This window comes from Hypomesus transpacificus, chromosome 18, assembly GCF_021917145.1.
Source record: "Hypomesus transpacificus isolate Combined female chromosome 18, fHypTra1, whole genome shotgun sequence".
Taxonomy (NCBI): Eukaryota; Metazoa; Chordata; class Actinopteri; order Osmeriformes; family Osmeridae; genus Hypomesus; species Hypomesus transpacificus.
Genome location: NC_061077.1, coordinates 7,986,932 through 8,014,119, shown reverse-complemented (window position 1 = coordinate 8,014,119; position 27,188 = coordinate 7,986,932). Strand labels below are relative to the sequence as shown.

The 27,188-nt window shown below is 43.4% G+C and overlaps 4 protein-coding genes across 5 annotated transcripts in view; 2 read left to right on the top strand and 2 right to left on the bottom strand.

The window, feature by feature from the left end:
• Positions 1-9,531, top strand: part of vps13d (vacuolar protein sorting 13 homolog D) — a 33,286-nt gene extending 23,755 nt beyond the window's left edge. For both annotated transcript variants that reach the window (XM_047041000.1, XM_047040999.1), the window contains exons 62-69: positions 62-210; positions 539-673; positions 750-917; positions 4,258-4,390; positions 4,822-5,017; positions 7,322-7,453; positions 7,806-8,046; positions 8,190-9,531. In XM_047041000.1, coding sequence (XP_046896956.1) covers positions 62-210; positions 539-673; positions 750-917; positions 4,258-4,390; positions 4,822-5,017; positions 7,322-7,453; positions 7,806-8,046; positions 8,190-8,321 — 1,286 coding nt within the window. In that variant the 3' untranslated portion in view covers positions 8,322-9,531. The remainder of the gene's footprint in view (positions 1-61; positions 211-538; positions 674-749; positions 918-4,257; positions 4,391-4,821; positions 5,018-7,321; positions 7,454-7,805; positions 8,047-8,189) is intronic.
• Positions 9,532-10,067: 536 nt separating this feature from the next.
• On the bottom strand, positions 10,068-14,725 carry dhrs3a (dehydrogenase/reductase (SDR family) member 3a). The gene is made up of 6 exons (XM_047041146.1): positions 14,069-14,725; positions 12,777-12,920; positions 12,330-12,449; positions 11,958-12,196; positions 11,572-11,697; positions 10,068-11,490 (listed from the first exon to the last, which is right to left on the bottom strand). Exons 1-6 carry the CDS (start codon positions 14,261-14,263, stop codon positions 11,406-11,408), a joined length of 909 nt encoding a protein of 302 aa, XP_046897102.1. The 5' UTR covers positions 14,264-14,725; the 3' UTR covers positions 10,068-11,405.
• A 96-nt stretch (positions 14,726-14,821) lies between these two features.
• LOC124481178 lies at positions 14,822-18,286 on the top strand. Its single transcript, XM_047041029.1, has 3 exons — positions 14,822-15,450; positions 15,558-15,583; positions 15,675-18,286. The coding sequence occupies exons 1-3, from the start codon at positions 15,259-15,261 to the stop codon at positions 18,283-18,285; spliced, it is 2,829 nt and encodes a 942-aa protein (XP_046896985.1). The 5' UTR covers positions 14,822-15,258; the 3' UTR covers position 18,286.
• A 280-nt stretch (positions 18,287-18,566) lies between these two features.
• Positions 18,567-27,158, bottom strand: igsf21b (immunoglobin superfamily, member 21b). The gene is made up of 10 exons (XM_047041089.1): positions 26,834-27,158; positions 24,256-24,368; positions 23,260-23,381; positions 23,044-23,162; positions 22,776-22,891; positions 22,187-22,685; positions 20,732-20,832; positions 19,783-19,975; positions 19,666-19,704; positions 18,567-19,564 (listed from the first exon to the last, which is right to left on the bottom strand). Exons 1-10 carry the CDS (start codon positions 27,006-27,008, stop codon positions 19,482-19,484), a joined length of 1,560 nt encoding a protein of 519 aa, XP_046897045.1. The 5' UTR covers positions 27,009-27,158; the 3' UTR covers positions 18,567-19,481.
• Between the last annotated feature and the right edge of the window lie 30 nt (positions 27,159-27,188).

Here is a 27,188-nt window from a genome sequence, read left to right as displayed (position 1 = left end):
TGTCAGGCCAGGCATGGGTGATTTTGGAGAGGTTTCACCAAAGTGTTGTTTGTTGGGTCAGAGCTTGAGAAGCTGGATGAGAACCTGTATGAGAGGGTCAGCGAGGAGGCGGGAGCTGCTAAGCGATACTACTTTGAGAACCTGAAGATCAGCCTTCCTCAGGTCAAGCTGAGCGTCTTCACCTCCCACAAGCTCCCCCCAGACCTCAAGGTAACATACATAAATGGATATTAGGTACTAAAACTGAACCAGGCAGTAGGCTCTGTTGGTTTATGTAATTGCAATGCTATAGATACTGAGATGCATAAAATCTAAAAAAGATTCGGACAATAACAAGGAATTGTGTTGAAAGCAACAATCCGTTTTTTTGTATTACTCATTCTCTACTCATGGGGGTGCTGTATGCCTTTTGTCTTCTATCTAGTGTGTCATAAATTCTCAAAGTGAAATGTGAATTGATTTAGCTTTTGAAGTAACAAATTGATTAGTCAGTCAGTGACAGAGAGTCAATGGAATTCTCTTTATCCTTCACACTCAGGCTCTCAAAAGCACCCTGGGAATTCCACTCATCCGCTTTGAGGACGCCGTGATCAACATGTATCCCTTCACACGCGTGCACCCCTACGAGACCCAGGAAATCATCCTCAATGACATCCTCAAGCACTTCCGGGAGGTGAGGGGCGCGCCCTTCCATCTAGCTGCTGTCTGAATGTGGGCCTTGTGTATAACCCCCTCCTCCCTGTGTGCAGGAGCTGATCAGCCAGGCGGCTCAGATCCTGGGCTCCGTGGACTTCCTTGGTAACCCCATGGGGCTCCTTAACGACGTCAGCGAGGGCGTGTCTGAGCTCATCAAGTATGGCAACGTGGGCGGTCTCATCCGCAACGTCACCCACGGCGTGTCCAACTCTGCAGCTAAGGTAAGGTCATGGACAGGCCTTCCTTTCTCTGTGGTTGACCCGCAGCCTGTTGGCCATGTGTTTCTTATTCCCCCTTCTTTTCAATCATGGGTTAGACCCCTTTGTTGACCTCTTGTTATCCTTGCCCTTAGGTTTGATTTTCACTATTATACAAACAATTGTGTATTAGGCTTGTAATTTTTAATTTTCAGTTGCAAATGGCCCCGCTCTGTAGTCTTACTAAGTTGACAACTATGTATTGGTTTTAAGAGTAAGTAGTGTTGGCAGTATTGTTATGTATCATTTTGTACTTGTTTCCCTGTTCATCAGTCTATAGCCCAGCCAGCCCAGCCCAACCCAGTCCTCCTTTCTCTCTCTCTGGGTCCCATAGCCAGCTCCCAGCATGCTGCTGGAACAATCCTCCAGACGCCATGACTCCCCGCCTTTTTGTAACAGCCAGATTATTGTCAGGGCTCTCTCCTTTTCTAACTCTCTCCTCTTGTTTCTTTCCTTCCCTCTATGTGGCTTGTCCTACCCTCTGTCACATTTTCCCTCTCTCATCTCTCACATTGTCTCTCTCTCTCCCTCTCCCCCCTCTCTCTGTCTCTCTCCCTCTCCCCCCCCCCCTCTCTCTCTAAGTCCCCACTTTCTCTGTGGTCTCTTTGTCCTCTTTTGCTGCACACAATTTACTCGCATTTGTGCTGTGGCATTGATGTCATGAGTTTGAGACAGCCAGTCGACCGGGTCACACAGCCCCAGCCCTAGCTCTTGACCGGCCAATTGCCCCCACACCCACCGCTCACCCGGGCCAGGTTTCAGCTGCAAGGCCCTGCCTGCTGTTAGTGGTGACAAACAGAATCGCTTAGCTTATCCAGTCTCCTGCTGCAGAACTGAGAGAGTGTGGTGCAATTCAGCTCTTCTTTGAAGAAAATGTGGGCTTTCTTCATTGAAGTATTCTCATTGATTTACTATGTTTAGGTGAAAGAAGACAGCCGTGCCTGTCTGTAGTCTTCATGAATTTGTCAGCCACAGGTGGATTCGATTCTTCATTTTGGGGTTATTTTATGTTTTGGGGGAAAACAACATTGTTTTCCTTCATACCCATCCGCTAAGCCTGGTGAGCATAAACTAAATACAAGCCCCTGCTGCATTGGCAATCCTTGCCAAAACATCAAACTGACTCATAAACATTCCATTCAACAGTATCCAATGGAAAAAGTTATTTAAAATGTTTTGTTAAAGCAGTGAGTGTTTACTAGTGAATTAAGAACCCAATGCTAACTTCCAACAATTCTTCAAAAACTATGGTAAGCTATTTGTATGACTTACTTGACAGTGAATTTAATTTAGTTGGATTCCGGATTGCGTTTGTTTTTATACCCTGGTGCCGTTTGCCATTGGCACTGGTTCTTCGTCTGCATTTCAGGTTGATGTTTATTATCTTTTCACAAGCCTTCTGGGAACTTCGCTCTTTTTTATGGCTTGGTCTGTTCAGCTCGTTCCCTAGTACAGGTTAAAGAGTCATAGTGACCAAGAACTCCCTGAATATGACTCCTACTCTTCCCAAAAAGAGTATAGATGAGGCATTGATGAGAAAGATTAGTGGTAGGCTACATTTTGTTTAGCATTTTAGTTGAGATATAAAAGGAGAATATCTGGATGTCTATAATCTCAGAGTTCCAATGATGCTTTGTTAACGTCATTCAATTACTTTTGTGTGTGCGTCTGTGTGTATCATGTTGCAGCTGCTTATACATTTGAATCACCTTTGAATCGTTGCCTTGTTCTTGGCTGGGTTTAGTTTCACCTTCACCCGCTTCATTAGTGATACTATGGTCTCATTTTCTCACACACCCCTCACGCTCACACTGTGTGTGTGTGCGTGCTGGAAGGGGAGACATAAACTTGAAAGCATTCTCATCTCCCTCCTCCTACCCCTGGGAGAGGTCTGGTAAGTGTATTGGTTTAGTTTCACAAAGGGTGGATTGGGGGAGTAGGAGGAGGAGAGAGTTGGTGCTGGCCTTCCGATGAACTCGCCGGGGACTTTGCTAGGCAGGGTCATCCCAAGTTCATGCCTGGCGCTGGCTCGCAGAGCGAGTTAGTGAGCGTGGCGGAGGCCCAGAGTGTGTTTACACAGAGCCCAACCTCCCACTGTCTGTAACACAAACCCACTTCCAGAAGACACCTGCTGAGGAATGGAGAGCAGGGGAGGAGGAGAGAGAGGGAGGAGGAGAGAGGGAGGAGGAGGAAGGGAGGAGGAGAGAGGGAGGGAGGAGGAGGGAGAGAGGGAGGAGAGAGAGGGAGGAGGAGAGGGGAGGAGGAGAGAGGGACGAGGAGGAAGGGAGGGAGGAGGAGGGAGGGAGGGAGGAGAGAAGGAGGGAGGGAGGGAGGGAGGGAGGAGAAGGGGAGGAGAAGGGGAGGAGGAGAGAGGGAGGAGGAGAATAGAGAGGGAGGAGGAGGATAGAGAGGGAGGAGGAGGATAGAGAGGGAAGAGGAAGAAGGGAGGGAGGAGAAGGGGAGGAGGAGAGAGAGGGAGGAGGAAGGGAGGGAGGGAGGGAGGGAGGGAGGGAGGGAGGGAGGGAGGGAGGGAGGAGAAGGGGAGGAGAAGGGGAGGAGGAGAGAGGGAGGAGGAGAATAGAGAGGGAGGAGGAGGATAGAGAGGGAAGAGGAAGAAGGGAGGGAGGAGAAGGGGAGGAGGAGAGAGAGGGAGGAGGAAGGGAGGGAGGGAGGAGGAGGGAGGCAGGAGGAGGAAGGGAGGGAGGGAGGGAGGGAGGGAGGGAGGGAGGGAGGGAGGGAGGGAGGGAGGGAGGGAGGGAGGGAGGAGAAGGGGAAGAGGAGAGAGGGAGGAGGAGGTGGAAGGGAGGAGAGAGAGGGAAGAGGAGGAAGGGAGGAGGAGGAGGAAGGACGGGGACAGGAGAGGAGTCTGGATCTTTGTTTGTTAGAGACTGAGCATTTCTCAAGCGTCTTTGACTGAGACAAATGATACCCAATCCATCATTCCAGTTAAAAGCCCACACCAGCCAAAGCTGATTGCCCTGTGTTAGGGTGAAAGTGGTCAGAGTAGTTACTACCTACAGTATTACAGTATGGGTACAGACCAAAGAGACACCAGCCTACAGTCATCTGCCATGCCACACATTGTGTGTTGGTGTAGACATTTTGTCAAGATACAGTATTTGTTTATTTGACCCCAGTATAAAGACACCTTTTGTGGATTTTCTGTTAACCTGGTTGTTTTGACTATTTAGGGTTGGGCAAATGGCAATGTTTGATTAAAGGAATGCATTCAAATGTGCTGGAAGTTTAGCGAAAACCCAGAATATTTTGTCTAACTCTAAATATCCCCTCTGGTCTCCTTCAGTTTGCTGGAACCCTGTCAGACGGTCTGGGAAAGACCATGGACAACCGGCATCAGAGTGAACGAGAGTACATCCGTTACCACGGTGCTACCAGCGGGGAACACCTGGTGGCGGGGATTCACGGCCTGGCTCACGGTAAGAACACCATCACATCTGCACGAGGACAACATGCTACATCCTGTGCAGTCAAATTGAAATAGTGATTCCCCAAAGCCATACTGTACCTCTGGATGTAATCATGTTAGGCTTTGTCATGTCTCAACGAAGATTGGATATACAGTAGATGTATAGAGATAGAACATCAGGTAAAGTGGACTGTGATAGGAATATCCCGGTACATTTGCAGTATGTCACCCTATCTAAGCCACCACAGTCACGTCATTGAGCATATTACCACACAATGCTTATGCAAGTCGGGGATTATCATTGGTTGATCTTTAACATGGTAGTCTGCTCCACACTTAGGCAGCAATACATTATTACTCTTTAATCCTAGTCACCCCAGATTACAAATCTGTCCTTGGATCACCAGGGATTTTAACCAGCTGTTGTATTGTTTTGGGCAGGTATCATCGGCGGTCTGACCAGTGTCATCACATCCACGGTGGAGGGGGTGAAGACTGAGGGCGGAGTCAGCGGTTTCTTCTCAGGCCTGGGCAAAGGACTGGTCGGCACGGTAACCAAACCAGTGGCGGGAGCGCTGGACTTTGCCTCAGAGACGGCACAGACGGTTCGTGACATGGCCAGCCTCAGTAACCACAGGTTCGTGTGACCCGCTACGTCCAAGCATGTCTCCCGCCATCTCTGAAGTTTGTGAGGATGCTCAGGAGGACTGAGGGAGTCAGGAAGCTGTCCAACACACCCACAAACACCCCGACACACTCACACAGTAAACACAATGCTGCTTGCTAAACACTCACGTACAATTGTCTGACGAATGGCCTTTAATCCCTGACATTTCATTTGAGTCACTGATGGTGAAACTCCTGTCAGTGGAGTTCCTCCCTCTGAGAGCGGTCTTCAGTCGTGGGTTTGAAGGGGCTGGTCCCAGGCTGCAGGCTGATATCTGTTGGCACTACTGATGCTAAAAGGAGAGTAGCTCCAAACCCCCACCATCATCAACACAAACCCTGTCAACACCAGGCTCAGTCTTCTGTACACGTCTGTGTAGGTGTGCATCAGAACATGGGATTACGTCGGAACAGGGAAGCATGTCGGAGGGCTCGAATAAGTCGTTTCAAATATGTGCTCGTCTCCATGCCTCTTCCTTGTTGGCGTGTGTGTGGGCTTGCATTCACATGTCTGATGTGAACGCTGAGAATGGGAAGGGACCTGATGAACTGTTTTCCTTTGAGAGAGGCCTTTTGAGGGGAGCGAGGGGGGGGGTGGGAGGAGGTTGAAGCGTGCCTGCCACAGCGTGTCCGCCAGTTCAGCCAAAGTTCGGCCCCCTCCCCCCACCATACAAACTTGCAGACACGCACACATACACAATCATGTTGTGTGTGTATATATATTCAATGCGATGTAGGACCAGTGTAATGTGTGATAACTGACTTTGTAAGCAAATTGCGTGATGAGCGAGTAAGCAAAGCAATGCCCTCTGATCATACAGATCCCATCTTCAAGAGCACAGTGGGTAAACAAACAACAAGTCAAAGAGATACAGCCTGTCCATACTCCCCTGCCCTGCCCGTGAACTGTCCCTCCCTTCTTTCACCCAACCCTTCAGCCACACACACACACACACACCTCCCCATCCCTGAGCTCTGGCAGGATTCCAGAGCCAGCTCAGTTACAATCCCCAAACAAAGCAGGAGTGAAGTCTTGCTCCCTCCCCTCCTCATTCCTCACACACACCACCAGCACCTCTTGCTGGAACGCGGAGCTGCAAGAAGCCCAGGGCCGTGGTGGGTCCTGGAGGTAGATGTGGGAGCAGGCAGTGCGGGGGAACAGGGCCATGGCAGAGGCAGTATGAACTGTTTGTTTGTGCGGGGCTGCTGAAAGCAGTCTGGCTCTCCTCCAGGCCCCTGAGTGTGACCCAGCAGTGAACCCTGCAGACTAAGCAGGTCTCCTGTGCTGGCCAGCCGCTCCCTCAGCGCCCCTCACATGCTGGAATCAGTCAGCAGCCAGGGGAGCTGGACGCCCTGCTGGGAATCACACTCATGTGGATTATTTCGACACTCATTCACCTGCGCCTCTCTGCCCCTCACCCCCATGTACTATCCCCATGTCTGCCCCCACCCCCCCCCCACTCCCAGTACCCATTCAGCCATGGCCTGGCCTACCTGATGGAATTTGCACAGATATTTGGATGTGGCGGATAGTGGCGCCTGACCACCCCCGCTCACATCCAGCCAACCAGCCACAAAGTCTAGCCCTCTACAAATGCCCCATCCCACCAACACATGCCCAGTCTTATGGCTCCCAGCCTGCCCACACTCAGTCCAGCCACCTCTGTCTGCAGCACACCTCCAGCTGCAGACAGCCTGGAACCTGTCTCTCCTGGAAGAAAAGTCAACCCCCGGCAGCAGAGAGAAGCAGATCAGAGTCTGACTCGGCCAGCACACAGACCTGTCTGTGTCAATCCAGCAGAGCCCATCAAGCCTCAATCAGAAGGCAGCACTGCACCCCCACCCCCATACCCCAGACCAGATTCAAGCCAGATGTGTGAATTCTAGCCGGGCAGGTCTGTTGTTAGTGTGTAGGACATAAAAGAAGGAGTTCTGGAGGAAGAGACAGAGTGGGAACTAAAACACCAAGTCAGAGTATGAGAAATAATGAATGAAAAGGAGAAAGAGAGAGTAGCAGGCAGCTGAGAGCAGAGATGGAAGAAAGAGGAATATACAGAATAATGAAAGGGCTATGGAGCTGGTGAAGGAGAGAGAGAGAGAGAATGAGAAATATCGAGTTTGGAGGGATGGACTTTTTAGTGTTTCTTTTGCTTCTGTGCTTAATCTGACAAGTCTGGTTCAATCAGCCTGTATCAAATTAGACTGCTGTGTTCAGTGGAATGAATGTCGTAGCAGTTTGAAGCTGATGTGTGTATGATTGAATCCATGTCTCCAGGCTAAGTGTCCAGCGTGTGAGGAAGCCCCGCTGCTGTAAGGGCCCCCAGGGCCTGCTCCCTCGCTTCTCCCCCAGCCAGGCGGATGGCCAGGAGCAGCTCTTCCACCTCACTGACAACATCCACTCAGAGTTGTGAGTCACGCCTCTCTCTCGCTTCACTTTCTTCTTGTACAAGTCAGCTCCCACTCCCATAAATCCAGGCATGCTGGATCCCCTGTCTCCGGCTCCGACCTCTGACCTGAGAGGTGATGATTACTCAGCCCCAGGCAGCCTCTCTCTCCAGGCTGAACTTTCCTGCCTGTCTTGAGTGAGACTGTCGGGCCAGAGACTGAACAGTGATTTTCCTTTCGAGCACTTTTGATCATAAACGTTTTTTGTTCAAAATATCGTTCAGCTTTTGGCACCTAGTATTTTCTGCCAAGTGGACACACTTTCACAAATATGAAACGTGATACAATTCTCACTTTCCTTCCACCTTCCTTAGCTTCATCGCAGTGGAGCCCATAGACTCCTACTGTGTGCTCATCTCCTCCAAGGTGGTGTACTTCCTGAAACCTGGTGAGTTTGTAGACCGTGAAGCTATCTTCCTGGAGGTCAAGTACGATGACCTCTACCACTGTCTGGTCTCCAAGGACCATGGCAAGGTGTATGTGCAGCTCACCAAGAAGGCGGAGGGCACCAGCAGTGGGGTGGCCATGCCAGGCCCCTCCCACCAGAAGCCCATGGTAAGACTCCCCATCTCCCCCAATGTACCAGTGGAGAGCAGACAGTATGATACTGTCATTGTTCTGATTCTAATATGGTATGTTTTTCTTTTGTGATTGTAGTAATCCAACAGTATGTATTTAAGGATGGTTTTCCTCCACAGGTTCATGTAAAGAGTGAGAATCTTGCTGTGAAAATCTCTCAAGAAATCAACTATGCCAAGAGCCTTTACTACGAACAGCAGCTCATGCTGCCTCCCAACGAGAACGAAGACTGCTTGTTATTAGAGTCCTAACGAGACGTTACCTAGCCATGAAGTTGGACTTGTCTTTCTTTAGTCGTGATATAGTTTGAGGATATCTGCACTACTACTTGCTTTTGATACCCCTAAGGAGGGAGATATTGACCAGTCCTTATCCTCAAAGCCACAAATACAAGTTGTCCACCTCTTGTTAGGCAAACAAGTGGACACAGCAGACAGACAGACAGACAGCAGACACTGTAAGCAGGTGTCTGAGTGCTTTTGGTGAGGTCGCAGATTAGTTTGAGTAACTTTTGGGGTCAGGATTGAGCACCCGTGCACTTGGTAGAAGAACATAGTGTGAGGGTTTGATATCCCAAGAAGCACATTTAAATAACTACATATGCAAACGTGTTTTAATGCATTCTGTACATTTCCAAGATTGAGATTATTTTGTTTTACAAAGATGTTTATAAAACGGTAAATATACGTTGATGTAGATGTACGCATCCCAAGTAGTGTTAAATATGTTTGTTAATAGACACTTATGTACATATATAGCTACATACCAATATAACACTATCCAACTATGTACATATATAGCTACATACCAATATAACACTATCCAACTATGTACATATCAGTTGTGAAGTATAAAAAAGAGAAGAAGAAATAAGATACTGAGGTTGATGTGAAATGCTGTACAAAACTGCCTTTAAAAATGTCTTTATATTGTGTATAAAAGTATTTTTCCTGGTTGAAGACACTGAATTAATTGCACTGACACTGGGGTGTCGCCTACCCACCCCGATCACAGTAACGCGACCATGGGAGCTGCCACTTTTGTCTTTAGCCTTTTACAATCATGGACCTCATTCTGGTATCACTCTACTTTTTATTTAATGACTTTTTTTTACCAGTGTCCTTTTTAACAAATTTGCACCAGAGAGCTACTGGGTAGGTGGTTGGTATGCTTCCTTGAACCAGACCTGGTCCAATAGCTTTTGATTTCAGTCAAATACTTCTTGCTGGTTTGATTTGTTTTTGTTGTGCAATTTTCCATTGCTCCATTGGTTGATCAAACCAAAGTATTTAATCAAAATCATATTTGGATCTAGGTCTGCTCTAAAGATAGGAATTTGACTGTGATGGAATGGGGCCTAATATCCCAAAGCTAGTCACAGTTGGGAAATGAGCATTTACCTTGTGAAAGAGTACTAAATTAATGATCTATTGCCTAAAATAAAGCACCACAACTGCAATACTAATTTATGTGTGTGTGCTAACTCTATCCATCTTTATCTAGCGCTATCGCTGCTGGTGTTCAAACTCCTGCCTTCCTCATCAATCTTCTGGAGTGGCAGAGCAGAGTAGGCATGGGGTCTCCCCCCTACTGGAGGGCCACGCCTGCCCTCGTTAGGCCCCCCAGACCTCCTGCTCTGCATTCTGATGGATGAAACACTGTGTAAACAAGTCTGACGACTCATTCATTATGATAACTTAATGTAATACCATGACCAAAGAATTGTTAGGCAAGTCAAGTTTCTGTAAATGGGTCATCATACTCTGACGTTGGCGTACAATCACCACAGGATTTATTTTCTTTTAATGGGAGCTGAATTTGTAAGTGACTTGGTCAGTAAAATAAATTTGACAAACCACTATAAGCCTTTATGAAAGCGTCAAATAAGATGGTATATTTGGCTGGGAAACACACCTGTATCCTGCTCCCTCTAGATTGCTTCTTTATGCAGTTGTAGCAAAGCCAGCTCAGTTTGACAGGGGTTTTAGTAAATCTTTAATGAGTAATAAGACGCAGGCTCTGATGTTAGCCACAAGCTTTGCAAGTTAAAGAAGACAATTACCAAAAGCTAGGATTTTCTAAATAAATGTTATGTTTGAGGCATCTTCACTTAACCTTATAATCAAATACAGATCTGTTTCCATCGAAAATAAAAGGGATGCATATCATATTATGGGTATGATTCAAAGATACATTGAAATTCGGTCTATCAAATATGGAGTACAGGTAAAATACTGTGTATATAAAGGTCTATGGGCCAGAGCCAAATCAAGTATTTTGATTTGGCTTTGGCTACTTGTATCACACCTGCAACAGGCCTCAGCACCTTAGAAGCTGCCCTGGGGGAGCAGCTACCAGGGTCAGTTAGTTTCTGCCCCCCATCTCCTCCACCTGATTCTCCAGTCATGGATCTGGAGCCCAAGTTGGCCACAGGGTGAAGAGTTTAGCTCTGGGGGAGTCGTCAGTCCAACTACCTCCGTAAACCCAGCTGCTATTTGGCTAACCTCACTCTGAACTCACCCCCTGAGATTTGAGCTGTCTTCTCCAACACACGCACTGCCTCTTTCCCTTACTCCTATAAACATCTTACAAAGAGAAGATTCACAAACATTAGTTTTTTGTCTGAAGGCTTTTACGATTCTGTGTTTGTACTCTGAATCACCTTATTACAAGGTCTGTCCCTGTCTTAAAACTAAATGTATTTAGTTCCCAATTGAGATAGTTCTTTGGTATGCTTTCCTATGGAGTGTTATGACAACCTTAACAAAACCAACAATGAGCTAAGTACTGGCTGGGTAACAGTGCAGGAATGTTGGCCATGAGATGACTGAAAGCCTTGGCAAGGCATGAACCAGCACACACAGACTGGGCACCCCACTAAGTTTCCACACAAAAGCCAATCAGTATTTCATACCGTCTTTATTTCAGTCGGTGTCAATGGTATTCATCAATTTACAAAGCTAATACTAAACCTGGTAGAACAGTGAATATGTTTATCACCTAGCAGCTCTGATCACCAGTTCAAGCTGTATAAGATGACACAAACCCCAAATGTTGACCTTTAGAAGAACCAGTTTCAGATACTACGGTTGTGTACTTGTCAGTCAACACTGCACCAAGTGAGAATGTTTCAGTTTAAGATTTGTAGTTTTCATAGTTCATTCGTTCTCAGTTGCGTTAGCAACGCTCCAACTCCAATGGTGGGCCACAGTATGGTTGCTACTAGTTTCTGAGCTGCACATCTTGGTGTGCTTACTTGAACCGCTTTTGCCTGGGCAACTTTGCATATTAAATTAGATTGCATTCAATTCAATATGACATGAGTGCAGTGATTCTTATGTCCGTCCTTTGAAGGTGTCCATACAGGTGTAGCATCCTGAGAAGCGCTGAATCTCCTCCAGAGCTACCTCAGGCAGGAAGCTGAAAGAGGAAGGAAAAGGTTGGAATTACACCGAAACAGAGAACACCATGACTCAGGAACAAACTGTATCCTGTAACAACCTCTTGAGAATGACTAGCGCCCTCATTGTCCAAGGAAGGTAGACGAATGCTGTGTTGGTCCTGACTGCCTCCACAGTCCTCTGAGCCACTAGTTCAGGATTCAGAGGGGGGAAGAGATGAGGAAACCTGTTGAATGAAACAATACTGTCAATGCCTAACGATGGCTCTAAGTCAGGCTGAGGGAACATCTTAACATATTTGTAATTTAAAAGATTATGTCTGCTATGAGGTTATGCCTGTGTTTGGGTCTTGTAATATTAAATACCAACAAACTCCTGTGGTCTTTTTTTACAGAAGGACGAAGGACTAGTAGGCAGTCCATAAGCATGAATCAGAAATAACAAGATAGAGAGTCAGGGATGTATAACCTCAAGTAGAACACCCACCGTACTTTCATGCCCTGGAACATATCTGTGTTGGTGTGGAAAGGGAGTATGGTGGTGCAGGCCACCCCAGGACAGTCTAGCAGGCCCAGGGTCAGACTCTCCATGAAGGCTAGGGAAGAGGCCTTAGATGTGCAGTAGTCTATGGCTCCTGGGATAGAGGCCAGGGACAGGATGGAGTTGATACAGACCACGTGGCCATGGCATAGTTCCAGCATACGGGGCAAGAAGGCCTTGGTAGTCTGAAGAGGTGGAGGAGAAGAGAGTGAGATTGCAGACAGAGCAAAAGCATTGTGTGAGGGACAGAGAGTCTGACATGACCATCTGCACATGTGATTACTGAATACAAAGTACAAATCAATATTTGCCATTTACCCAGAACTGGCCCAGTGTGTTGATGTGTTGGCTTTTCATCAGAGCATTGTCGTCACTGTCCATTAGACTCTTCCCATGAACCACTGCTGCATTGTTTACTAGAATGGTGACATCACCCACCTATTGAGACATATGAAGCAAAATGCATTTAACTTTGGATCAGTGAAATGTGCATTACAACTTCTTAGTCTCAAGTTGCTTGCTGCACTTCTCTTTTTTTATTTTGGTATTTTTGAGAATTGCTGATATGGAATCCATGATTGTAACAAAAACCTGATCCACTTTATTATTTTAATTATAAATGAAGCTGACAGACAGGTTAAAGAGTATATTATGCTGTGATATATTATACTCAAATTATGGCTCTTTAAAGAGCTTATGTAGTTTGGATAAATTAATGAAAAGTGAATTTGAATAAAATAATTGGATGATATCAGGATGTTTGACCTTCTCTCGGACCACCTTGGCCTGTTTATACACCTCCTCGCGATTGGCTACATCACACAGGAAGTAATGACATTCAGTTCCTGTAAGTGCGATCTCCTGGCAGGTGTCTTTCAGACATTTTTCAGTGCGGCCCCAGAGGATCACCTGACAAGACAGATAAGGGACAAGGGTCAACTGTCAAGTTATTATATTATTACACATAAGTGAGATGGGAACCGAGATATATAGACACATAAAGCCATGGTATTGTTTTGTATTTGAAAGAAAGACAAATCGTGTATGTGTGAGTGTGTGTGCATGTGTGTGCAGGTCTCAAGCCAAACCCTCCTCCTGCAGGTCATCATACGGCTCACCATAATGTCAGACAATCTCAAACAGATGAGTGAGATGTTAACGTAACAGAACGAGTTCACCTTTTTCTAGTTTAAATGTTACTATAGGAGCTGTGTGACATACTTTCCTATTTAATGCTGTCTGAAAGCGCTAATCCTTAATTATCCCACAAAGCAGCAAGCATTTAAAGAAAAAGTAGCGATACCCACTTGAGCAGTTTCCTCTGGAGAGGAGTGCTCAGATGAGATCATCACAACAGAAAATGAAGAATTAACTGAAGTATGAAAAAAGATAGTTGACCAGCCTCTGAACCACACTCTGACAACCGATTTTCAAGGTGTAGCCTTCACATGATGTGTGAGGAGAAAGTGAAAGAGGGAGAAAGAGAAAGACTACAGCATTGCACTCTGTATTTGTCTTCACAACAATAAAAATATTACACATATATTCAAATTTGAATAAAACATTTTCCCTTTCACTATACCCTCCAAGTGAACTTTCTTAAATGTACCCAGAGGAGCAGGAGTCAGCAGGTTAAAAAGTCACACATCATTGTAACAGCCAGAGGCTCCCCGCCCAGCCTGTCAACACTCCATTGTTGAGCTTTGTCAAAGCGCAGGGACTAAGGAAACACCTGCATGCGTGCCTTACTTAGGCTACAAAGCAATGGGGAAAATAATACTCAACGCCAGGGTAAGAGTTCACTGGAAGCTCAGTGGAACATTCTGGGTATCTGCCACATGCCAAGTTTCTTTGGTCAGTCTTCCAGCTCACTCTTTCAATACAAAACCTAATAGGTTACGGTATTGTTACATTTTAGTAGCTATCTTTCTAGAACATGTCTGAAATAAAATGCTATTTAGTTGCATTATATGCTAAAGTGGCAGTCAGGAATGTGACAGCTGCCTCATTGATTGTGAGTTTTGTTCACTGAATTGACGCTACCACGCAGTGCGTACCTTTTTACAACCCTGTCCAGCAAACTCCTTAGCCAGATGCCGTCCTATGCCCCTTCCACCGCCGGTTATCAGCACCACCTCGCCCTGAAGGTCTTTCCGTCTGGTTGGTAGCAACAATCCAAAAGTGGCTTTTAATATGCAGAATATCATGTGAAATGGGAAAAAAAACGCGTGTGCAAATTGTTGTATATCCATTTAGTAGGCTAGATATATGTGGATAAATATAAGATTCCTCCAAGGAAATGTAGTTGAGTGAACAGATATCAGAACAGCTTTGAGCTCATCCAGGTTTCTTGAGTAATTGGGTTATCAAAACACCAACATCTCATAGATTCAGTCCTATGTGCTGAGCACAACCCTGATTGCTTAAAGGACATATAACAAGCTATTTTTCTGTCAACTGGTCGTTGGCTGTGCACCCGGGGACCGCAGAAGCGCTGCAGCCTCCTTTCAAAGAAATACTTCTGTGAAACTGAAGAGACGACCGTCCTTGCAGATTAATGATGAAAATGAAGAGTATCCTTAATCGATAGGCTAATGATTATTCTTCTCTCAACCACACACACAGTTAGACTTCACTCAGTGACTGTCTGATCACTTCGGTGCCTTCATGCATCCGACTGCAAGTGCTCCTATTTGATTCTGCATGTGGGAGTGAATGAAAGGGGGGGTTTATAGTCCACTTATTTTGACAGACAGTTTAAATGTTGTTGAACAGGCAAACCCTCCAACTGAAGTAGTGCTAATGCGCTTAATTTTTCCTACATGAAAAGCGCACAGAAGCAACCAAAACATTTAATTATTTTTTCTCCAAAAGAATAGAGGAGGAACGTTTTGATCTTGGTTAATAGGCTATTATTGACTTAATTTAGGCCTATATTAAATGTGTAACATGTGAAAGTATAGCTTATAACCCATGTATATCCTACATTTAGCCTATGCAGCCTACTTTACTAAAACAAATAATTCGGTTAAATTAAGATTATTTACTATTTGGTTTGACTGCAAAGCTATCGCTTATTTTCTCTTTTGTGACATCACTGACAGCCACAACCGTGAGCAGTGCCAGGGTAGCTTACTTGGAATACTTGCACTATGACGCAATAATTAATTGTGAATTGACTAAATAAATTGTAAAAAAAAATTAGCCAACGTTAGTGTGGCGTTTAACACTCGAAATGTAGAGGAGCATGGGGCTTTTTGCCACAATGTTCTCCACTGCAAAGAAATACTTGAACAATAGAGGGAATGTGCCACCTCGGTTTCCTTTGCTGGACCTTGATGTGGGACCTCTCCGCTATGGTGTTGTGTGTCTACTCGTCCTAATTCTGTTACAGTTGTGGTCTCTGCATCTCCACCGAAAACGTCGAAAGCAGGCAGAGGTTTAGCAAAATCTTATATTTTTATAAATTCACTATTCAAATGTATCTGCTGAGTTACTGTAGTATATTGGAATGATAATGCCCCTTTTATTTCCTTCATTAACCAGGATGAAGGCTATGAAGAAATTGATTTGTAAGTATACAATTCTTTAAATGTATCTAGTCGTAGTGTCTGTGTGTTTGTGTGCAGTCCTCACTGACATAACATGGTTTTATCACAATAGGGACCTGTTGAACGATGCTACATCTCACACCGTCACCTTGTACAGTAGCTGTGTGGACTGTTTGGAAGAACTGCTAGAGATGTACTTGTTGGACCAAGAGGAGAACGAACAGGAATATTCAGACACTCTCGCTAAATGTGGCTCATTCTATAGCCGAGATGAAGGCAGCTCATGCTGCTGCTGCACATCCGTTAACCCTGATACCTGCTCTGACAATGAAAGTTATTCATGTTATTCCCAACATGTCCAGGGCCCATCTAACTGCAAGCAACAAAAGTCCATCCACTTGTGTAACAACAGTGGTGGACGATGCCTTGACGTTAAAATGAACTCTCAGGAATCAAACTCTGACAGTGAATCCATCATTGACACCTTTACCTCGCTGCCATCCCTCAGTTCCTTAAAGTCCAGCCAAACCTCTGCTGTATCTGTAAAATCCAGATTGAGGGAAATGGATCACATCCCACATGAGGTTTTGTATGGTAAGCAAGTCTCCACTGACAAACTGACTAATGATATGGGCATCTCCAAGGTGAACCAGCCACTCTCCCATTTGATTGATGAGGACCAGAGTATGAAGAGGAATCTCAGACGGATCTTCATTCGCAGGCTGTGGAGACGTGCCATACTGATGGTGCGGATCATTAACATGTTACTCCCCAATAGATTGAAACGTGAGACAAAGCAGCGAAGGCCTGATGGTGATGTCACTCTCCACACAGAAAGGCAGGCTCAGCTAGTGTCTCACAGTGCAACAGGGCCAGACCAAGTAGACAGCTTTATAATCAGTTTTCAAAGTAAACGTGCCATGTTTGAACCTAAAGTGATCCTCACAGCTCCTGAAATGACTCTCGGAAGAATTCCAAGAAATTACATTACTCATAAGTCATGGCGTCCGAAGATTTCGACACAGGAAAGGAAAGTAACTTCAAATGTCATATTCAGGTCAGTGTTGATGTGTCCCTTTCCTACTAAAGGTCTTGCCAATGAATCTGAACCCCCAAAGTCAAGGTCATTTGTAGTCTACCAGCTAGGTATTAAGATGGCAGATCTCCTTGAGATGACTGTCAGGCAAAATCACCTGCAGCAGCTTCTAGGAGTGTCCACTCTGTACTCTGACTCTCTGGCAAAGCTAGAAGCTGAAAAGGTCTTATTGGGTTCACGGCCATCTTTTCTGCTGTCTTTCCGAGGTGTAAAAACACCATTCATCCCCCAGGAACACAGAGACAAACTGGAGTCTCACGTCAAACTCAAAGTCATACAACACAGCTGGGGTCTTCCTAAGCTTGTTTCTCACTCAACTAGAGGCTTTATGGCGCAAGCCCCCAAGTTAAAACAAGTTGACAAGATCCACAATAGAAGAAATAGTGTAGAGAATAACTCACAAATATATCATCTGTCTCAAGTTGCTGACCAACTGTCTGACCAACTGAATAAGAGTAAAAGCAGTGACCAAGCAACTTCAACATCCACAGAAGAAACCAAGAAAATATTTTGGCCTGAAATGACAAGAGATATGGCTATTGATTCTTTTAACGAGGGACAATTATGTAAGTTTGACAAATTGAAAGACACAAGCTGGCATGATTTGATGAAAAAGCGATGTACTACTAGTATAAAGATCAACCCTGAAACCCCTTTAAAGAGGAACTACTTGGAGATTACGTTAGCTTCCCCTAAGAGTAATGTTAAGAATGTGATAGAAGTGCTTGATTCTATCTCCAGAGTGAAACCCATTCTGTTCATGAAGAAGGAAACTCTTGACCTAATTGAGATTAACTTGAAACAAAAACATCTGGAAAATCTATTGGGACCACATACCCTCTTTCATAAATCCATGGATTTAATCAAACCTGAAGCATCTCTACAAAAAATTCTACAAGAAACACCATTGCCATCCCCAAAGGTACAGTTAGTCAGCTCTGAGACACCTTTTCCCAGTAAAGAGATCAGAGACAAGCTAGAGTTTCACATCAAATGCAAGAAGATCCAGCAACTCTTGGGCTTGTCTCAGGTAGTCCAAAAGTCTACGAATGCAGTCCTATCCAAGGAGTGCAAGACAGACCTTAGTAAGGCTGTCCCTAAGCCACAGTATGAGATCAAAGTGATGACAAGTAAGTTAGCGTTTCTGACTGAAGCCCAGAAAGAAGCCTTAGAGAGAAATGTGAGGGAAAAGAAGGCTCACAAGTCCTGGGGTTCCACAAAACGAGTGCTGCAGTCTCCAAGAACCTTTGAGTTGCCTAAAGGTGTCGCTAAAGACCTGAGGAAGAGATGTCAACCTCGTGCCGAACCCCAACCCTTTTCAAGGGTTTCAAAGGAGGCCCCCACTGAGATCATCAACTTTCATACCTCCAGTTCATTAGATGAATTCAACCAGCCAGAAGCAAGTGATTGCAAGACCAACCAGAACAACTCAAATAGTTTCTCCAGTTTGACCACTACTTTGAATGAGAAACGAGGATTTGGTAACGTTTCTTTTGGCCCTGTTATTCAAAGTTGCTTAGTTTCAGACTCCATCCTTGACAATAGGGCATCCCTACCTCTACCACCAGACGGATGGCCTGAAATGGCAGCTAGCTATGTCCACCATCCAGGGCTGAAAGAAGAGTGAAGTAAATGGATGCCAACTCATTAGTGTAAGTTCTAATTTGAAAGTTGTGAACATTTAGAATACTGTGTACACAACCATAATACCTAAGTAGGTGGCAGATAGATGGTAGTGTATCCATGTCAAGGTATTTTCAGAGCAGTAATTTTGCTGATTATAATGATCTAATTTTCTTTCAACAGAATCCCCTCCAGCTGAGTCAAGTCTCATGTTTTGACAAAATACAGATACTCATTTGCTTTCAATCCTTGTTTTTGTTTTTTTATTTCAAGAAAAAAGTCACTAGAGGGAGACAGACACATTACGGTTCACGGTAAATGTAGCAGAGAAGGGAGACATTCTCAGATGTTTCATGTTTTCATTGTCATCACTTACTCACTATTTCTTAAAAAGATTATATCTAAATTTAATCATTCATACAAAAATGAAAGTGACAAATAACATTCCACAACCAAAAGATCAGTCTTATATTCACTTAATTACATTTTTATTTAAGTACTTAATGATACACTATTGCAAAACAAGCAATCTGTGTCCTGATGTTGAAATAGTCGGATGGGAGAAAACATCAGGTGTGGGCCAGCCCACAACATCTCAAAGAATGGAAGAAAATAAAAATACATCTATGACACTTTAGACATCTACTGTTCATATGGTAGTCATGAATGTACCACAGTTTGGAATTGGAAAAGTGTTTGTGGGATATTGACTAGAAAAGGGAGGATATATTTTATACCCAGAACATTTTTGGGTTATCAGGATATCTTAGGATGGACATGCTGTTTATGTTTGGGCTTGTGAGGTTAAGTCTTTAGAAGAATTCTGTGAACCGCTAATACTGTGAGCTCAGACAATAGTAGGCCAAAGCCAGATAGTTAATCCTTGAGGCAGCATGACAAAAGGATTGCTCAGAATTTGGAATGGATGTTGTACTTTTTAGTCAGACCTGCCTTGTGCGGATGGGGTGGAAACATCAGCAGATAGGGATAATACTGAATTCCATGTCAAGTCCTAGTCACTAGCCCTTAACACTCCTAGATCTGACAAGATCTAGTAGTTCCAACAAACAGGTTCCAACTATAATGCTACTTCACCTTCTGTTTGGCTGGAAGGAATTCTCTGTGGTGGGCTGAGGCAAGGTGTTGGTTTGGGAATTAAGCATAGGCTGAAAGAGCATGCACATGCGCCTCAGTTTTCAATCATGTCATCTCTAGTATGAGGCTCAGCAGAAGCAGCAGCATGGTCTTCAGTCCCATCATCTCCTTACAGCATGCAGCATCAGCTGTTGATCAGCACCAACAGAAAGACACATTAAAGCACATGCATTTTAGTTTATTTCATTTATCACGTCTTATTTACAAATTCTTACAGAGAAATGCTTACCAGGAAATTTCTGCTTTCCCTTCTTAAGCCTTGGATTTTCTGTTAAAACAAAAAGTCAACAGTCACATTTTCAAATATATTTCATGAACCAATAGGAAAATCCCAACATACACTAACCAAAAACAATGAGGCGCGTGTGTGTGTCAGTTGAGCCAAGAGGATTCTGGGCCGTGCAGCGGAACATGGAGCCATTGAGCTCGGCTGGTACTCGGTCCAGCACCAGCTGCCTCCCATCATGCTGTTCTCTCCCGTCCAGCAGAGGGCCGCCAACCTTAGTCCAGGTAAACAGAGGCTCTGGGAACACCTCGTTCTTCATGTGAAGCAGAACACAAAAATAATGATTTGTATCTGGCATCATAGCTTCAAAGCTCAAGATCCCTCATAAACCCCCCTCTGTGATGCACAGGTGAGGTAGGTGCTAGGTGTTTTCATTTATACAGTTGTAAACTTGTATAAGTGAACACAGAGCTTTATATTGTGATTTTCTACAGGTGTGTAAGGCTTACTTACTTCATCTTTACCTTCAGCTTTGACTGTGAAAGGTAAAGTTTGTATATTCAAATGCTCCCATCAGGGTAACTAAATATAGTTCTATAGAGACATCTGGTGGATAACCATTAACACTGTTGGTTTGGTTACAGAGCTTTTGAACATTTGACGTGTTAATCCAGCAGATGCCTTCTCAAAAGGACCTAGATAAGCTTCGATAAAACAAGATCATATGTCCATCAAAGCAACTGCTTGAATACATAAACCTTTTAAAATGTATAGATCAATGCTTCATACTTAAAATGTATTTGCAGAAATACAGTGGAACATCAATATTTGAACACTAAACTAGTAAATTCAGAGTTAAATTAGTTTGATAGTCATCATGGAAGCAAACTATTTTTAATAAAGGCAAATCAAATGTGAACTGTATTCAAAAGGTTTAAAAAAAAGATTCTAGGGCGCCTCGGTGTCTTCTTACTGCAGAAAGCTTAGGTCACTTTTGTCCAAATGTTACTGCATTTAAATGCTTTATACAATGAGCAATGAATTTATAAAAGGTATGCTTTGCACTTACCCCAGATGATCCTACCTGGAATCCGTGCACTGTGATTCGCACAGTGTCTCCAACCTTGGCCCTACTGGGGCTCATTGACAGTTTAGGGCCCCTAGGGGCCGCTACAGGAAAAAAAGAAATTATGTTTGTTTGATTGTTCTTAATAATATGTATATTTGACCATAGTCTCCGTGGGCATTTTTGTCTGTTGACAACTTATATAGTTATGCTCTTTATGTATTACACTAAAAGCTTTTAGTTTCGGAATTAATGAACACATCTCTACAATATCTCATAATCCAGTCATATTTACTGAAGTGAGGTTTATGTTATAATAGTCATGCTTAGCTTGCTTTCAGCATACTTGTGTGTAGGTGTGCCTTCTTATGGGATTACACAGTAATAGCTATTCTGTATGCATGTGAACGGCTGGGCTGCTGTGGGAATTCTAAACCAAGTCAGACTAATAGCGTGTCAAAACACACCTCCATTACATGACTCACCATTCACAAGCAAATATTGGCTTATGTTTACTAGGCTTAAACCAATTAGTAAACCTGAATAGTGATGAGGTCTGCAAAGGTTTACTAATGCTTTATGTAGGCGTTTGTTCCATATTAGTGATGGTAGTGGCTCTGAGATAACTATTAGGCTGCAAACCAGGCATGTCCTGTGTGGTGGAGAGTTAAAAAGTGAAGGTGATATTTTTCTTAGGGGAAGTTGTTTAATAATGTTACTATTATGATGCAATCTTTGAACAATATAAAGCTTTTGAAAAGTGAAAAAAAAAACATTTCACAAAATTAACATGCCTGGTGTGAGTGATATACACTGGATAAAATCCAGTTCTTCAGTCTGAATTGTTAAATAATACATTGTTAAATAATAAATGTTAAATAAATGTTAGTTTTTTTTACCTGTCTACATACAATAATTCATATTGACATAAGTATGCAACCCTTGAGTACATGTACAATAAAGTAGATGTGTTTGTTACAAGGTAAAACATGTCTGGCAAAATCTCACTACAATCAATCAAATTATTTTAATATTCCCAACACAATTAATAAGAACTAAAGATTAATTAGAGTAACCCTAAGGGGTAGGTAACCTGTAAAGTAAAAAGATGATTTTACTGAATGTGGTTGTCGACTATAGATGCTATAGGCAATGTACTGTATAACTGCCTGCTCTGCCTCTTCATACAAAAGAGTGAGTGTGATGAATGTACTGTAAGTCTGTTCTTTTGTACCAGATATTTTATTTTATGTGTGCAACTGTGGTGTCTGACTCATGGCAGTTACAGCCATTAATCAAAGTACTCTGATAAGTAGTGTGAGTTGAAACATTCAAAGTATGCACAAGCACATTTTGCACTAGCACATTTTTCGAGAAATGATGCTGTGCCAGGGCAGGAGTCTAGTGATTGCAACATCCAACAGCCAACATATGGAACATTTTATAGAGATAACTCACCCAAAGTAACCTCCGCCTGCATGGGCATGGACAAGGCTGGGTGTTTAACCTCACAGCTGAACAGAGCATCATTGTCTAGCTGGGGGTTGAGGCTCCAGGTCAGCAGGGCACGCACCTCCATGGTACCATCACTGGAGGCCCGCTGCCGGTGCTGGAAGTAGTACAGGGGGTCTGTGCTTTGGACCCAGCGTGGGAACTCCCGACTCACCACCGTTTCTGGGATTACTTCAGTGGTGGGATTAAAGTTTGAGTCAGCACCAGGAGCACTGGGTTCTTTCCCTGGTTCCACGACCCCAGGGCTGTCCTGATCCAGGCGCTCAGGTTTACCCTCCTCCAGCAGGGACAGGGATTTCTTAAGCTTGGTGTCATCCAGATCTCGGCTGACGATGGGTCGCGACCCCCGAAGCCCTGCCAGGCTCCTGCTCTGGCCACCCTCTATGGAAAACGACTGGGCTGAGGGGACCACCTCGATCAACTCCCCATCCCGTTTGAAGTATACCTGATAGAGGAGACAAGAAACATTGAAAGTCTGTGATATACACAAAGCATATTAAGGTTAGAGACAAACAGGAGACTGTGCCTTACTCACCACAGGAGCTGGCTTCCCCCCAGTTACGATGCACACCAGAGTGAAATTCTGGGCTTCATAGCGACTAAATGGCGCTAGACTGTCTGCAGCCACTACAGAGATGGACTTGGGAGGTACTATGACGGAAAAGCACATGAATATTCACAAAACACACTATAATCAAGCCATTTAATAAATTGACTGACTCTTTTGTCTTACATTGATTTAAGGACAAAAAAATAAAAATAAAATATTTCATTCCATTACAAATATTTCTCTTGACTCTTACCCATGACGGGGAGCATGATACTCCCAGATGCTAGGACAACCTTGTCACTGGACGCTCTGTCATAGATCCCCACGTGACACTCATAGGGCCCGTCATCCTGCATCTGGACCTCTGGTAGCCTAACAGCACACACATAAATTTATGGAATTAATTAAAAAAGGTTTAGATTGAAATTACTTTGTTGTGCATCGTTGGGTGGCAAGTGAAACAGCTTACCGGACAGTTGACTGGTACACCAAGTCCTCTCGTTTGCGGTTATCTTCCATGTGGGAGAAATTGGTGTTGTACATGGCATCGTAGGTGAAAATCTTCTGCTTGGCACCACCACCATCTATCACCTGCAAAGCATTACTCAGTTTCTCATTATAACTTGCATGACAACTCTAGTATGTATGTTCCATAAACAATTAATGCAACTAATATTTTGTCCTTAAGCCAGAGTATATTTTTTTTGGCAAAAACATCTAGTTTTGAGATTTTTATCAGTTATGTATGGCACGTGGGATTTTTCGAAATGATTTTATAGAGGGTATGTGAATTCAAGGTGAAAACTGGATTTGAGGTGCATCACTATGAACACTCACAGTGGGGAGTGCGGTTAATGAGAGCTTGAACTGAGCCAATTTCTAAAAGCTAAAAGAGAACAACCTTTCTGTGGACCGTAATATTTCTCTTCGCCTCTGAGTAAGGCTTTGATCCAAGTGACAGGGTTTTAATTGAAGTGTCAAAAAAACACTGCAAACTGTCAAGAGATTTCCAGAATAAAAAAAACACTAGATATGGGCTGTTAACTCTATAACCTTTAGTAGATATTTGTTATATTATAATCAAGAATTACACAACTCGAAGCACATTCAATTAACTGTTAGATTTTCTCAGTAGACATCAGAATCAGAATGGGATTTATTCGCCATGAAAGTTTGCAAAGACAAGGAATTTGCTTTTGCAGGAAGGTGCATACAATAAACATATAGGAATCTTAAATTTAGATATATGGTCTAACTATACTAAGGATACATAAACTAGCAATACTAAGTGGAATACAATTAAAATAAAATATACAATAAAATAAAATATAAGTTGCCATAAAATAAAATGGACATAATCTTGTCCATAAGATCATGAAACATGAATAAATGCCCATAAAGAAATGTGACGTCTTATGCTACTTCATGGACATGTGCTGTCACCATGTCAAGATCAACTTCTCACCCGAAACCACACAATCTCTCGCAGGTTGCCATCCGTCCTGAAATTGCACTTGAGTGTTACTGTGTCTCCAATGACCACGGGAGGGAGGGGCTCAATGGTGACGGTTAAATAACCTGTTGTTACAAAAACAAAACACAATCAGGAAGCACTCATATTTAACACATTGTTTATTCTATGTGAAACAATCTAAAATTGTATCGGATGAACTGTATTTCAACTAGTGAAATCCCACCAATGACTTTTAACATTAAATTTTCATTTTTTCTGCTATTTAAACACTTTTTTGTGCTTAAGCAACAATTGGATCTAAACATCTAGACAACCAACCATTTAAATGACCTCTACGAGGGCAAGAAAACAACCAGCCTCTGTAAATCAGGGATAAAATTAAGCTTGTCTCCTCTACCTAACTCTCCAGCTCTTAAATAAATAATCTCTCTCATGCACAGCCATGAATACTTTCCATCAGAGCATTAATAGTAAACAATTTAAATCTATACATTGTGACCGGCAGAATCTATAAATATTTATCTGAAGATAAATATATAGTATTATCTAAAGCATCAAGCTGTAGTCATGCTAATGCTTGTAGAATCATGTAGCTATACATAAAGACCTTTTGGCCCCATTGGTCTTCAGGCTACTCAGTGTAATGGCCTAGGAAAGATCCAGTACATGGTCCTCTGGGAGACAGTAAGCCTGCACCACCTCCGCAACATTGGCCTCTAGATCCTGACGTCACCCACCAGATTATTTTTTCTCCATGTTTTCCCCTAATCCTCCCAGCTTTTCATCCACAGACCCAGCGATTCACAACTGCCTCCTGCTCCTCTTAATACATAGGGGAACAGAGCTACAGTACATTGGCTTGAGCGATTGGGAGAGGAAGAAGACATAGTGCTACTCCTTGCCTAACAGAAAAAATGTATGCACGGTTGTACAAGCAAAATCCATTTCAAATAAGAATGCTAGTGTATGTATTCAATACCTATATTACTATGTCCTTGTGCCTTACAACATACAGTTGCAATTCTTAGAAAAGTACATATGTATCAGTATGGTCTCATTCCATTTGTATAGAGATATTTCTTCCTTTAGATAAGTCCTTATCTGAGCCATTGCTGTTTTTGAATTGTGGACTTTGACTCACAGACGACAACATAATGCCTGCTTAGCCCCCAAACCAAAGATAAGGATAACTAGATCAACGCCAACCAGTGTCTTAAAAGGAGTAGTCCTTCATTATGGTCAATTACAAAGAGACGAAGCCTGTCAACACCTGAGATGGTCTCCACTGTAAAACTAGGGGCGTGCCTCATTTTAATGCTCCACTTTGATCACAAGGCTTGACAGGCTCCATGATTCAGGGCAGGCATCTTGAGGGACAACTCTCAGACTGTATCTAGCAGTATCTACATTACATTACATTTAGTCATTTCACAGACGCTCTTATCCAGAGCGACTTACAATAAGTACAGGGACATTCCCCCCGAGACAAGTAGGGTGAAGTGCCTTGCCCAAAGACACAACATCATTTGACACGGCGGGGAATCGATCCGGTAACCTTCTCATTACTAGCCCGACTCCCTCACCGCTCAGCCATCTGACTCCCCATCTAGCTGTATCTTGCAGATGATTGACAGTAAAAGCCCTCTATATAGCCAAAGTAATGTCATCATAACTATTGCTCTGCGTCAATGAATAGAAGTATAGCTGGATTGTACTGTCGATGTATGACAGAGGCATTCTCAAGGACTGATCATGGAAATTATTAGATTAGGCTGATCATTTCCATCTCTTTCTGTGTCTCTGTCTTCTCTCTCAGTCACACACACACACAGACAGACACAAACACACACACGCACACACGTTATATCTATTAGTCTCCTGTGATTGGATTGACATATTTTAATGATCATGATCCATCTTTAAACTCTATATGTTGATGATAATTGCTTCAAATAATTTTCTGAATGTTTGGTTTGTTGGCGTTTTTTCTAGTCCACTAGCCTTGGGACAGCAGAAGAATTTAATCATTTTAGTGTTCAGATTACTTTTGCTAAATGGGTCAGAGCCAAACAAAAGAGTTTATCCCCTCAGATAATCAATCAGCAACCTGGTTTGGATAACTATGACATCACAGCACGAAGCACCCAATACCCAAATTAATTTTCGATAATGTCAAACATGTTCTCCATTAAGAACCCTTAAATATTAAAATGTTATTCATACGGATTACTGTGGTTGAGAAACGAGAATGAGAGGGTAAAAAATCTAGTCTTTCAATCAATTTCTGTCAAAGACAATACGTTCTCTACAATACAATGTTAAATGTGAAGAACTGCCGTCTTTTAAGGGTGAGTCAACCGCCTCAGCAATCAATTCAAGTTCTAGAAATATGTAAAATAGCTAGTTCCAAAATAGATCTATAGCCTTTTCCACCAAAGGACACAATTAAAAAGCACTACCGTGATTGAAACAAATGTTCACAAGTTCATGCAATAAACTTTTAGCCATGCTGGAAAATTAAATCCATCTAACATACTGGCGTTCACTTAAACAACGAAATATGACTTACCAACGGCTAAATGTAAGAAATCGGCACACACAAGAAAGCACAGAGAAAAAGCACCACTCATCTTCCGTTGTTTCTTGGTCAAGTTGACTCCATCTGCTACCAGACACCGACGATTTGTCATCCACCTTACCCGTGGCATGGGATCGTACTCGAATCCGCATTCCGAAAGCTTCATGCTATATTGGACCGGCCATGTATTTTGAGCTTTCAGATAGATTTCTCTCTCCCATTATTGCATCTAGGAAAACATCGTGTTAGGATTAAACATGGCAACAGATTTGCTTGAAAAAATTATCCTCCTCTTCCTCTCTCAGTCTCCCTTTCTCTCACACCCTGTCTCTCATGTGCTTACTCT